Here is a 14788-nt window from a genome sequence, read left to right as displayed (position 1 = left end):
GGGTATTGAAGGCAATGGACACAGAGTATAAGCTCTGGTAACGCTTCTTGAATTCAGGGGCCTTTTCTTTATAACTGGAAAGACCTTGAGTATGGGTACAACAATATGTATGTCATCCAAGTACCAGTCTAGCTAAGGGAGGAAGTTCCTCACCAGCAGTTCTCCCTACCAGGGACATAATGGGTGAGATCAAAAACAAAACACCCCCTGGTTGGTGTAATGGCAACCACACTGGCATACCTAGGATGGCTGCTAGTGCAGGTTCTTTTACCTGCTTTTGAGGGAAAGATAGCTGTTTCAGGGGTCAACAGTCTTTCTTTTTTAATCACATAAAATACAAACGCAGGAAACACAGAGAAGAGGAATAAAGACCAACAGACAGGGTTCTACTGCCTAAAGCAAAGCTTTACATCCACCGCTGAATCGAGAGAGCCTCTACCTCTGAGGAGTTGGGGAGCTCTGAACATATGGCCACTCAGAGTCTCGACCAGGGAATCACAACATCTTTCTCGTAAACGAGCCCCCAAAGCAAGAAGCTCACCTCTCAGAATATATATTCTTTCAGCTAATAGTCTTAGAGCCAGCAGGCATCACAACCGGACTCATTGCCTAACTAGCTTACTAACAATAGGTGTGCAAGCCTTACTATAAACAAGCTTCCCTTAACGGGCTCCACATGAGGCCTATCAATGGGCCGGGAAGGTCTTACACCTCTCCATTAACATGACAGTTGGCTGGGAGGAGGATGAACTTGGAGGCCACAAAAACTCAAAGATCAGTCCCTTAGTTGTTAGAGGGATTGTGTTCTGCATCAATAGAAGGAATATGGTTCAGATGAAAATACAGATCCTTAAAACAATGAAGAAGTGCCCCAAATTTTGTAGGTGTAAATCCTGCCCTATTCTGTGCTGGTCAGATGACTCTGGAGCATCGAGTTCCATTCTAAGCGTTACTTTTGGAAAGGAACCATTGACACATCTGAGTGCTTCCAGAGAAAGATGACCAGGATAGCGAGAGGTCTTGTAATAGTTGAGGGAGTAGGTAGTGTCTAGCCTGGAGAAGAAAAGATTGAGGCGATATCATGATAGCTCCCTACTAATATTCAAAGAGCTTTCATATGGAACAGGGATGAGATTTATTCTCTTTGCCTCTAGAAAGTGGTACTAAGACTAATGAATGGAAATTTCAGGGAGAGATGTTGGCTTAATCAAAGGGAGGATTTCTTCACATGCAGCACTGCTCAACTGTGGAAGTGGCTGCCTTAGAGAGTGATGAGCTCCTTATCACTAGAAGAACTTAAGGAGAGGCTAGATTACCACTTGTCCAAAATGTTATAGAGGGAATTGTAGTGTAGGACAGAGGTTCGGTCCAAACGACCTCCAAGAAGCCTTTCAGCTCTTAATATTTTTTCCTGTAACTATTCCTGTTTTCTGAAGATTATTAGATTTGGAGAATACGTCCATCAAACTGTAGGAAATACTCAGTTTGCCTAAAAACATATTACCATGACAACCCTGCCAAAAATAAACAGGAGAGGCAGACTACATTACATCATTTTCCTCACCCTTGCAGCCTCATTTCATTGGAAACTGTACAGGAGCCAATTTTTATTTTCATGGCAAGCCAAAATAATAATAGCTAATAATAATAAGAATAATAAACACTTACATCGCAAGGGTTTTCCATATATATTGTTTCACTGAAGCTTTACGTAGCTAACCTAGAGCAGGAGGCTAGTGACCTTATAAATAGCACTAAGAAATAGAATGACTTGTAATGTTTTTCTCTAAGGTAAGGCAAGGATCTGACCAGTATAAATAAGATCCACCATGGGGATGGACCTTTTTTATTTAGAAACCAACTCCCCCACTAGAGTATAGTAAGGTGAAAGCTGAGTGTAGACCCCTGCCACCTTCACTGCTCACTCACCACACACACACACACACACACACACACACACACACACCCTCCATCATTAGAGGAATAAGTTATGTTAGTCATGATAGGTTAGCAAAGGGGATACTTATAAGAAGGATTGTACTAGGCAGAAAGAACTACTACCAGCAGTGATTCTGCATTGCAATCACCTCTTTCAGTTAAAGCCCATTATTTAAAATTAAAATGTATTGGGGGGGTGGGGTCCACACACATTTAGGTGTTCATTAATTTCAGCTTGTCCCAGCTAATGGCCATTGTATTTCAATGCCATGGGGAAACGGTTAAATATTGCTTAAATTTTGTTATTTGACAGTCGGGGCAGGAGACTTAATAAAGCACTAAGTGTGATAATCATCAAGGAAACTTAATTAGAGAGCTAAAAAACTGTAGCGTCTTTATTTACAGAGAAGAGTTATGGCTTTCATTTTATAACAGGGCCAGTTTCTGTCCTGCTGTATAATTGAGCTGCAGGAACCATGGTGATCGAAGGGAGGAGGGAATCTTAGACCTCATCCAGCCCAGATGAGGTCTTGTCTTGCAGATGAGGAAACTGAGGCCCAGAGGGATGAAATGATTTGCCCAAGGTCACACAGCTAGAAACAAAGTAGTAGGACTGAGATTCAAACTCAAGAAGGCCACCTCTCCCTGACTCTGTAACCGTGATTCCATGAGGGTGGAGAGCAGTGGTGGGATTCAGCCGGTTCACATTGGTTTGGCAGAACTGGTACCTAATTTTAGGTTGACTTTGGCAAGCTGATTGTTAGCAGGGGTGGGGCCTGCACCAGTCATGTCAGCAGCGGCAGCGCCTCGGCTCTGTTCCGTGGAGAACCGATTGTTAATTTATGTGAATCTCATCACGGGTGGAGAGCGCTAGTTTCAATGTGTTCCAAGATGAGAGAACTCAGTTTCAGTTTTGAAAATCTATTGAAGTGTCTGATTCTTCAATGGAAATTTTTAAAATGATTCAGCATTCTGATTGATGGGCAGCTGTGCAGTGATTGACAGTATTAAGTAGGCTTCCAGGATACTTTTTGCAAGGAATATCCACCATTTTGGGATTAAGATAACAAAAATAATATTTACAATGATAACTGCCCTTCTGCCCACTTTTTCTGAAAGAATCAAATCTAAAACTCCCTGTTTTTCTTCAAAGGAGGGATTTCTGTCATTGAGGCCTTGGATTATGAAATGTGCAAAGATTTTTACCTGGTGGTGGAAGCCAAAGACGGGGGTATCCCAGCCCTCAGTGCTGTGGCCACAGTGAACATCAACCTTACCGATGTGAATGACAATGCTCCCAAATTTAACCAGGAGGTCTACAGTGCAGTTATCAGCGAAGATGCTTCTGTCGGGGACTCAGTCATTGTGGTGGGTACATGTGGTTGGTTTGGTCCTGACATCCAGAGCCAAATTAAGGCAGAATGGTGAAGTAAAAGTTTGTCTCTAGTCCCCTCCCATGGTCTCTTTTGAGTGACATTCTTCTCCCTGGGGTCCCCTCTAGAGACCAAATGCACTTCCAGTACCTTCCAACCCTTATTTTACACTGGAAAGGAATTGATAAACTACTTCAAACTAAGATCTAAATGACTGATAATGGCCTAAAGGATAACTCACATTTACTCAAATGAATAACTATTTAATGGTAGAACTTTAAGCATTAGCAACACAGTTAAAGGATTCATTTAGGGGTGTGGGAGCCCTTTTATCACCCTTCAAATCTGTCTATACGTGATGTCAGATGACAAAAGCAAATGTTTGAGGGAATTCAAAGACAATAATATAACTGAAGAAAGTATTTATCAAGTATGTACTTACTATGTACCATGGCACAGTGCTAGGTCCTGGGGATACACAGGAAGGAAATAATCCCTGCCCTTGAGGAGCAATCACTTAGTTTTTGGATTCCTGCTTTTGGCTCAGGGCCTGAGGAATCCAAAACACAAATCAAGCTGTGGACATGTATGACCCTAAATAAAAATGGAGTCTAGGACCAGAGCCCTGGTGCTCTTCTGTCGTCGTCACCTCTGTCACTATGATGGATAAAGATGGGAAATCCTAATGAGAGAACAGGCAGAAACTCCACAAGGCTTATAGTTTGGGGTTTGCTTAACCTCTGTGCTTCTGTAGAATTATAGGGTTAGGCTGCGCATGAACTTTTCTCTCTAACCCTCTTCTTTTCTCATGAAGTTAATAGCAGAAGATGTCGATAGCCCACCCAATGGACAGATCCGCTTCTCCATTGTCAGTGGGGACCGGGACAGTGAGTTTGCTGTGGATCCTGTCTTGGGACTTGTTAAAGTGAAAAAGAAATTGGACCGAGAACGGGTAAGATTAATTAGGCCAACTTCCCCTTTTGGTTTCCTTATAAGGCTTCTAAGCGGTGAGTAATAAAATGATTTTTTTTTTTTTACGGAATGGTTAAAGGACATGAGATTTATATAGTCTAAAAGAGACAGGGCTGTGGAAGGACATCTAATTAGATACTGTGTGTAACATATATGTTATATATGGTATTATATAGAAATATATAATATATATCTAATTATATAATATAATATAATAACATGGACAGTAATTCCACAAGTAGAACAAAGGTGGAGAAATAGGAACAGGTCTACAGTTATAATGGCTTGGATTTGGATTAGACCTTAGGAAGAATTTTCTGCCAAGTTTTGTGTAATGCCAGAATTCATTGCCTCATGAGATGTTAAGGAAGAGGGACCAGTTTCATCTGGGATGTCTTGAATGCTTTTTTTGTAGTGGCTGTAGTTACCAAAATGAAAATTGTTTAGAAAGATGAGAGAAGAGATGACCTGAAACATCAGTAAAAAGCAGCCTGTTTTGTGATAAAATATGAAGCCAGTCTGTCAAATACCAGCCCACTGTCAACTGTATTAATGCCGTGGATGTAGGCCTTATGACCTAGCACCAGGAGCCTATGGTTCTAGTTTCTATAGCTAACTTATCCCTACCAGAGGCTGTGATCAATGATGACTTGGAAGGACTCCCCAGGTCAAGAAACACGAATCAAAAAAGCCTACATCCTCAAGTTTTCCTTATATTTATTTGACTTAAATAAAATCAAATTTACTTAAGTTTAAAAGAAGCTCTTTCTCAACCAAGAATTCAGTTCCCTGAAGAGAAAGTAAAGGTAGAAAAAGCCACCCCACCACCCCGCCCCACCCCTGCACCCCCTTTTCAGATGCCAAAGTACAAAAAACCCAAAAGGAATTCCCTGTGCACTGTAGCCACAAAGCCTGGGAACAATTAGTCTTGATAAAGGAGACAGACTAGCCTTAATAATACTCCAGAGAGACCCAGCCTGGAAAGCCTGCTGCAAGGTGCACAGCTACTTAATTACAAGGCCTGTGTGGGTGAATGTGGAGGAAGGATCAACCAGTTCTAATTCCCAAGTAAATTAACTCAGTCACATGTACTAATAATACCATCAAACATATGAAATGGTGATTGTAATAATAGCGCCTATCTCCTTCCCAGAGTTGTTTTGAGGATGAAATGAGATATTTGTAAAGTGGTTGCAAACCTTAAAGCTAAATATAAATGCTATTAGTAATATTATTAATGCACATATGACTAGGAGTCATAGTGTCCTAAGTAATGATAGCACCTTGCATTTTATACCATTTTTCAAGGCATATTGATAGCATCTCATTTAATTTTTTCTTGACTGAATGTAGATGTTTGTTACGTAGAGCTCAAGATGAATTACTACCAATGTCCACACACAGAACAATAGACAGTTACTAAATATTCTCCTGTTTATATATGAGTGGAAGAGCTAAATGACAGGGTTATAGTCTGATGTCCCCAACACAGATTACCCTATGAAAGAGCTAGCGGGATTTTCTGGTGCGAAATGAGGAAGAAACATTCCTTTTCATCAGAGCATGGAAGTCACTCTGTAACCCTGGGAGCTCTGGTGGCAAGAGGAGTAACAGCAGGAAGAGGAGGAGGAAGCCATTTCAAAGGCATTCCATGCTGGAAGGGCTGCAAATATGGGGCCCTGAAACAGGCTGTCTGCCTTTCCTTGAAGAACCAGCCTAACCAAACTTCAAGGGGCTCTTCACCAGAACTTTGACCAGCTGGTGATTTTTTTTTCCTTTGGCCACGGCAACTCACAAGAATGTTGGATAAGGGGCTAAAAGGTTATGATCTGCTTTGGTGAAGGAAACATCCGTATGGATGAATTTATTGATTTTTGAAATAACATCTAAGAGTCTAGGCACTGCTATTTGTTTAAACAAACAAGTAACTAGCTTTTTTGAATGAAGTCAAGGTTAATTCCTTGACTTTACTAATGGTTTTCCTCCTACTGACTTAATAGGATCTCATCATTAGATGGAATATTAAAATTTATTTCATGTTATGCAGTAGTATTCTTTAAAAGATTTGAGTAGATCAAATATTCATAAATTAAATGACATTTTCAATGTACTAGGGGAACTCACTGTTTAATTCATTTCAACAAACTCTTACTAATGGTGACTTCTTTCATAAAGCGAATTATCACTCTAATTTTTCTTTTCCTGCAAATTCAGAGTTTTATATAGTGGATTGTCTTTAAAGTAGAGCACAGGTCTGTGTACATATATGTATATATGTGTACAAATGCATATGTATAAGCACATATATAACTGTAATGCTACCTAATTATGTATGCATATTTTATTAGACTATAGAATTTTAGATAGGAAAGGTTATACTTTCCCTGCATCTCCAAGACCCAATTCTCAACATACTATTTTTTAAAAAATGAGATAGTGTTAACTACCACAGAAGTAACTGGCTGAGATTATATGTGGATTATGAACATATGAACATTTAAGCACCTACTGTGTTCTAGGAACTTGTGCTAAGTGCTGGGGATACATATAAAGTAATGATCTCTTATGTATATCTTATGTAATCTCTTATGTATAATAATATTTAGAATAGAAGAGGCCATAAGAGAGAATCTTGCATTTAAGGTCTGCTGGAGAAAGATGGAGTTGTCCTTCACATAACCACTTAAAAGCACTGAAGGGAGTGGGAGGGTAGGAATGGGGATGCGAATAAACATTTATTAAGCACCAACTATGTGCAAAGTACTATTCTAAACTCACTTGATAATATTTATAAAATAATGGAACCTGAGCAATAAATGTATCCATGAGGAATCTAGCATCCCAAAACCTTGTCCCCCAAAGTAGCCTTTCAAAGTATTCCCATGAAGCCACATAGCATGTATTAGGCCACAGTGCAAAAGTCGTATGAAGCCCCAAAATAACAAAGTGAAGGCAGTGGATTGTTTCATAGTTATCCTAGGAGCCAGACCGAGCAGGCAGCGTGTTGCCATGTCAGTGATTTAGAGTTAGAGGACCCGAGTTCAAATTCTGACCTGTGTGAACTTGAACAAGTCTATGGTCCTCTATGACTAGAGGAATAAATTAATGTCCTATGGAACCTGGACTCTACTGCCATATAGAACTTTCACAGATACATTTTTATAAGTGTATCAATTTCTATGGGCAATTGATTGATTAAAATGAGCATATATAGCACACTGGACAGAGACCAGCCTTAGAGCCTGAAAGACATGAGTTTAAATCCTAGCCTTATGTGACCTTGGGCAAATTATTTAACCTCCCAATGCCTCCCACAACTCTCTAAGACTCTAAATTGCAAAGCCAAAGTACCAGTCTGCATTGTTTAAGGGAGTTTCTTCACTGGAAGTTCTCTTTACCAGTGAAATCATAGGACCTGACCCCTTTCCTCCCCACCAAAAAAAAATTGTATCTGTGTATTTGAGAGATATATGCTTATGTGTTTTATGTATACACATATATGTTATATATATGTGTGTGTGTGTATGTGTGTGTGTGTGTATATATATATATATACATATATATATATATATATATATATATATATATATATATATATATATATATATATATCCTTTTAGTTTTTGTAGCCCCCCAGGCACATAATGAACTACTCTGAGCTGCTCTGCTTTGCCTGAATTTGCTTGGAGTGTAGCCATAAGGATGGGAGTTATGGATTTCTCAGCTGTTCATGCAGTGTGCTCTCCCTTTGACAGGTGTCTGGATACTCATTACTCATTCAGGCTACGGACAGTGGCATTCCTGCCATGTCATCCACTGTGACAGTCAACATAGACATTTCCGATGTAAATGACAATGGCCCTGTTTTCACACCAGCCAACTATACTGCCGTAATCCAGGTAAACTTGCCTCTGTGGATGCAACTCTCAAAGATGAGACCTCTTAGGACGCTGCTTTTTGTTTCTTCTTCAGTGCCTTTTGCTAAACATCAGCTTACCCTTTTCACTTGACTTGTAGAAAAGAACCTGTATCTTCTGTCTTGATTATTGTCTAGAGTGTGAAGGGAGTGAACATAAACCCCAGGATTGTTAAGGAGAAGGAAAGCCAGTTGGGTGCTGAATATTTCATAAAGCAGGAGGGTGGGGGGAGCTTAGAGATCTGGCAGTTGGACAAAGCAGTGTCCCTCTAGAGAGCTGAACCAGTGCCAAAAACTTATTTCACGCTTTTTAACCCACCTGCCCTTTAAAATCCAGCTGCAAGATGTGATGACTTAGTGCTGTTTTTTCTAGACGCATACATCAGAGAGAAAGGCCATGTGCCCCATAACCTAATACTTCCCAAAGCTGTTGCAACACCACACACCAGGAGTATACACAAGGTCAACTATTGATTAGATCTCCATCTGTATGAAGGATCAAGGGCAGGCCCGAGGTGGAGTGTTGATATTATTTCAGTCCCTGACATCTCTCAGGTTCACGCTGGTATAGACTTGAACCTCCAGAATCAGCCCCCTCACTCCATGGCTCCCCAGTCTTCTGTAGACAGCAGATAGTCTGAGGCTGGACAGCGCCTCTTATATAAGCCTATGTTGGAACCCTCGCTTTTCAAGGTAGGTGGCCCCAGGCATCAGAGTGAGAGTAGTTACAGAACAAACAGGTGTTGTCTTCATTTTCACCCCCTCTTTTCATGAAATCTGAAGCCTCCAGCTGGTGGTATTCTTTTGGTTGCCTCTCCTAGATCCCCACTAGACAGTTTTCTTCCCCTTCTTGTGTTATTTCCAACAGCTGTATAACGTGATCCCCATCTGGTTTGAAGCCAGCGACAGTTACATCGTCAGTTACAGCGACCGTTACATCGTCAGTTACAGTTGCAGCTTCAGTTTCAGACTCAGACACAGCTGAGGCAGGAGCTGCCAGTAGCAGAGCTGATCTACGGGAGGAAGCTGAACAAAGACTTCAGGCCAGTGGGTAATCTTATTACCATCGAGGGGGAAGCATGATTTTGCTTTACGCAATCATGCTTCTCTGTAGCCTCCTGGTTACTCTTGCAAGGCGTACTTATTGGGCCTGGAAGATTTTGATCAACATATCAAAATGGGGCTTCTGGTTCATGGGTTGGTTACTGTGGAGCCTAAATAAATGTTTTGATTCTTCTGCCTTCTACTTTGAGAGTTTCTTCTATCCGGCGATTCCGAACCTTTCAGACATGTTTATGATCCTCTTTGAGATTATAAACTCGGCCCTCCTGATACAATAAGTCCCTACTTAGATATTTACTGAAACTTCTATGCCTGCCTCAGTTTCTTTAGGAGGTGGCCCCTCTCCCAGACTCTTCCTCCCCCCCTCCTTCCCCCCAGCTTTTTGTCCTCTATCCTCGCCTCAAAACAAGATAGACTCTAGGTACTTAATTTTCATTTTATGACATATATCAATCAGCCTGGCAGACTGTTTTCAAATGCCAAACAGGAAGGGAAGAATGAAAGACCAGAGGCCCCTCACCCCCTCCAAGTTGTGACCCTCCTCCAGGTCCTGGAGTGTCTGGCCTCTGCAGTATATCTCTCTCTCTTTTCATGGATGGTGAGCCCCTGAGGCAACTATTATGTCTTTCCTCTCTGGAGGGAAGTGGCTATATAGATTGAGCAAATAAATAAATAAATCTTACACTTGGTGCAGGGCTGAGTATATTGCAGTGTGAAGCAATAAATCTTCGCTGAACCCGGAAGGGACAGTAACTGATTCCAGAGGGATCTTGCATCTGGTTCTCGCTGACTGAAAGGACACTTGAGAGGAGGAGAAAAATGACAGGCCTTGAAGGTCCTGCTATCTTTCTCCTTCAGAATAATTCCCTCCCTCTCCCCAATCTACTCTGACTTACTCCCACACATGGTTTTGATAAGACTCAATCTAATTCAGGACCTAGAGCCTATGCTCCTGCCCTGCATTTTCCTCCCTGCCAAAACTACATGTATCATTCTATCAATCTCTCTGACCCAGACTCACTTAATCCTAAATCTTTGTCGTCAAAAGGCCTGCACTGGCAAAACTGACTCTGGTTCTGACCTATAACAGCACTGAAATCTAAATGGAGAGCAGCGAGTGACTCAACTCCTGAGCCACAGAGGAATTTAATCCAAGTGAGGATAACCTCTGACCCAAGGCATATTGAGAAAGACCATTTGGGAGGAGAGGCAGAGAATCAGTAAAATATTACTTGAGTTACTGATTGCTTAAATGAATAAAAATTTTTCTACTGACATTAAAGCTACAAGACACTCTTCCCCCCATATCTCCAATGAATAATATATAATTTATATTATAATTATATATTTATTTATGTAATGTAGAATATAATAATAAATGAGGTCATTGACTACTAAGTGTGTTCAGCTTGAGCTTTTTGTGGGTGTCAAAACCCTAAAGTCAGTACTCTTTTTGGAGCTTGCTTCTGTGTGTTTGCTATCAATTTGATATTTTTTTCTAGAATGCCCTCCCCCACCAAAGTCTCTTATTGTAATGTAGTGTCCCAGAGTTTTTCTCTGTATGATTGTTGTAACAAGTGTTTGAGAAAAAGCAGTTCCCAACAGGTCGATGTTTTCTTGACCTGGGAGGGTCTCTAGAATTGTTCTATAAATGAACCAACCTGTGAGTACTATTCCACCCCTGATTTTTCGGAGCGCTTTCAAATAGCCATGCATGTTTCAGTAAATTGGAGAATTGACTACAGCTCAAGACCACAGTTAGGACTTAAAAAAAAACCAAACAAACAAGTGAGAAACATGAATATGACCTTTATTGGTGAGGGAAAGAGAGGAAAATAAAAATTGTTAATAAGCTCCAGTATTTGGCTGAAGATAATAAAATATCATGGGAACTACTTCCTTTTCAAAACATTGTATTTCTGGTGAGCAGTAGTTTGCTTTTTTTAAAGAGAGAGAAGAATACAATTTGATCCTTTACCCCCCCCCCCCCGTACTATTTTATGCAGGAAAACAAACCAGTGGGGACAAGCATTTTGCAGCTGATGGTGACAGACCGAGATTCCTTTCACAATGGGCCCCCCTTTACCTTTACCATCTTGGCAGGAAATGAGGAAGAGGAGTTTGTGTTGGACCCTCACGGGATCTTAAGATCAGCAGTGATCTTTAGGCACACGGACTCTCCGGAATACGTGCTTTACATCCAGGTACTGTCTTGCCCTTCTAGGGACCAGATGTCTTTCATTTCTGTTTGTTATTGTGCCTGTTGCTTAGTTTCTCTTTGTTGAGTAAGTAAACATAATTTAGTGGCCATGTAGGAATATGCTCCCCTCTTAATCTCAAATTCAATTTCACACCAATAAAAGCAGGCTCTTCATGTGAAATTGAATAGAAAGAAATGAGGGCATCATTGTTCAGGCCTAATATTTACTTAGGGTGTGCTTTAAGCAGGCGATCAATCTGCTTAGGTTTATTTAAAATTGCCCCGAGGGGTCCATTTTAGCCCCCAAATATTGTTCAGTTATACAAGGCTCCCTCCTTTGTGATGGCATCATCTGCTGAATCACCGTAAGTGGGGAAGTAATGAATCAGCATCTTATATTTGGTTTAGGCCAGATGTCTCCTTAAGTTTTTGTGGGAGGAAGAGAAACCTCATCTTCTTGACCCAGCCCATTTAATCTTTTTCCATTCCCCCACATTTTGAAAAAAAAAAAAGGATGGAACCAAGAATAAATAAACTAGCAACAGACTTCAGGGGATGGCTTATGCTCACTTGCCCTCCCCTGGAGTATCAGTTTCTGTGGGACAAGGGATGTAGGGGGAGAAGAAAAAAATAAAAAGGTGAAGAAGTTAACAAGGTCTGGATGGAGATCCCCCTTGTCAGAGCTCAGAGAATAAGAATACCTGGTCTCCAGTGATACCACTGCATAACTGATGGGAGGTCTTTGCTTTGATTCAGTTTACCTGACTTTGCTTAAATGCCCACTGTGTGCACCAGACCTCCCTTGAGCACAAAGACTTTCTTGGCTATAACAACACTTTGTCTGCAACCTCACTTCTGCCTCCTACCCAAACTGAAAACAATGCCGTCACAGTATTTTTTGGATCACGTTTCTCTCTACCCCCAGTTCTGTTCTGTTTTCTGGCCTTACTGTTAATAGTCAATGGTGCATTTGGGGGTTGAAAGTGATAAACAGCTCCCCTTACTTTAAATGCACATCTTCAGCACTTTGAGAGAGAATGGCTTTAAAAAAAAAAAGAAAGAAACATAGTTGAAAGTATGAGATTTTTATTCTCTTAATTCTTCTTCAAATATTTTAGGCAAAAGACTCAGGCAAACCCCAGCAAGTTTCTCACTCTTACGTTCGTGTCCGGGTGATTGAAGAAAGCATCCACAAGCCCACTGCCATCCCCTTAGAGATCTTTATTGTCACAATGGAGGATGACTTCCCTGGGGGTGTCATTGGGAAGATCCATGCCACTGACCAGGATGTATACGATGTACTCACATATGCACTGAAATCTGAGCAGAGAAGCTTGTTCAAGGTGAACACCCATGATGGAAAGATCATTGCCCTGGGAGGCCTGGACAGTGGTAAGTACATTCTGAATGTTTCTGTGAGTGACGGCCGCTTCCAGGTGCCCATCGACGTCATCGTCCACGTGGAGCAGCTGGTACAGGAGATGCTGCAGAACACAGTCACCATCCGATTCGAGAACGTGTCCCCTGAGGACTTTGTTGGACTGCATATGCATGGGTTCCGAAGGACCCTCCGAAATGCTGTCCTTTCCCAGAAACAGGACAGCCTCCACATCATCAGCATCCAGCCTGTGGCTGGCACCAATCAACTGGACATGCTGTTTGCTGTGCAGATGCACAGTGGCGGCTTCTACAAGCCTGCATACCTCATCCAGAAGCTGTCCAATGCAAGGAGACATTTGGAGAATGTGATTCGCATCTCAGCCATCTTGGAGAAGAATTGCTCCGGACTGGATTGTCAGGAACAGCACTGTGAGCAAAGCTTGTCCATAGATTCACACTCTCTAATGACCTACAGCACAGCTCGAATTAGCTTTGTGTGTCCTCGTTTCTACAGGAATGTGCGCTGTACATGTAATGGTGAGTTTAGTTTTTATCCCTTGAGGGGGAATTTTCCCAGGTCTTTTGGGGAGACCAGTTTAGAAGGGGCAACTTGAAGGGTCCAGATGTCTTGGGGAACAGACAGAGATGGATTCATCGCTCGAGGCTGCAAGGTTGGGCTCGTTCTTGTTTATTTCTGTAATAAGTCAGTGAACCGTGACCTTTCAGGGGCAAAGGTCACATCTGTAGAGGGGCACCAAACTCACAGTGGTCAATGAGAGGCCACGCCCTTTGACATCTCTCTCCGTTTTTGTCTGATGTGCACAGACAACATCATTGCCTTGGTCTTCAAATTGTACACCAGGGGTTTTCTAAGCAATGGGAACCTTTGCTCAAGTGACTGGCGAAGGGATCACTTCCAGGATGGAGAAAGTTTGTAAAGGAGCCCTTTGACTCCTTGCAAAGTGGCAGAGATCCTCACCCTCTTTATTTGCAGAAAATTCCCATTTGCCCTGTTTGTAGAAGATACCAGAATGTGACAATTTTGGCTGTCACGATTATGACATCCAGTAATGGAATATTTGTAGTAGTAAGAATAGTATGTTGATGGTTTTCCTGCCTCCCTTCCATTCTGGGCACAGACACCCAGAACAGTGCCAACCACCCTGTGGGTGCTCCATAAATAGTCTGTGTGTGTGTGTGTGTGTGTGTGTGTGTGTGTGTGTGTGTGTGTGTGTGTTTTCATCAGTCAGATTCAATGATGACCAGACCTGTTGGATATGTTAATTCTCTGTGAGCCAGACTATCTGAATGCCTGCATCATACACGAAGTGCTTTTGTCTCTAGCAGATGTCACTGCCACACACAATTTATGCAGGCCAGCTGTTCGTGTCTTACCTAGATTACCTTAGTAAGCAAGCTGATTTATGCAACAAAGCACTGTGAGGAGCTTAATGAAGGTGTGTCGAGCAGAGGGCAGGAGGTGGCATAGCTCAATACAGGGGGAGGCTCTACTCTGCAGGAGCAAATGTACCAACTACAGCCCCCCACGGTGTGACCTTGGCACATGCCTCAGAGTCTCACCCACAGAGAGGACTGAAATGACACGTTCTCAGAGTCCCGAGGAGCTGTCGAGAACAGCATGTTACCTTGTTTCTAGGTGAGTAAGTCATTATGTACAGGCTCTGAAAAAACCTTGCAAATTGGAACTTTGCTCTGGCTGATGGTTTTTTGTGTGAAGCAAGATGGGAAACTGTGTTGGGGACACTTGTCCGGAATCTCCATCCCCTCCTCTAATGTTTTCCAGGAGCCACATCCTAGGTACCCCAAAGGTGGGACACAAGACCTTACAAATCCTGAGTTTCTGAGAGGATTGCAGTCTTGGTGATCAAGAGAACATCACTGTCTCCCTTTCTTATCAGCTCATTTGTATAATTATTGTATGTCACA

At 41.8% G+C, this 14788-nt stretch overlaps 1 protein-coding gene across 1 annotated transcript in view; it reads left to right on the top strand.

Annotated features, from left to right (window-relative positions):
* FAT3 (FAT atypical cadherin 3) overlaps positions 1–14788 on the top strand; it is a 211087-nt gene that overhangs the window by 147897 nt on the left and 48402 nt on the right. Inside the window, exons 14-18 of the mRNA XM_036743967.1 lie at positions 3092–3306; positions 4126–4263; positions 8039–8182; positions 11268–11465; positions 12580–13378. Coding sequence (XP_036599862.1) covers positions 3092–3306; positions 4126–4263; positions 8039–8182; positions 11268–11465; positions 12580–13378 — 1494 coding nt within the window. The remainder of the gene's footprint in view (positions 1–3091; positions 3307–4125; positions 4264–8038; positions 8183–11267; positions 11466–12579; positions 13379–14788) is intronic.

Source organism: Trichosurus vulpecula, chromosome 2 (assembly GCF_011100635.1).
Source record: "Trichosurus vulpecula isolate mTriVul1 chromosome 2, mTriVul1.pri, whole genome shotgun sequence".
NCBI lineage: Eukaryota > Metazoa > Chordata > Mammalia > Diprotodontia > Phalangeridae > Trichosurus > Trichosurus vulpecula.
The sequence above is the reverse complement of the archived record's forward strand: the minus strand, read 5'-3'. Positions and strand labels throughout refer to the sequence as shown.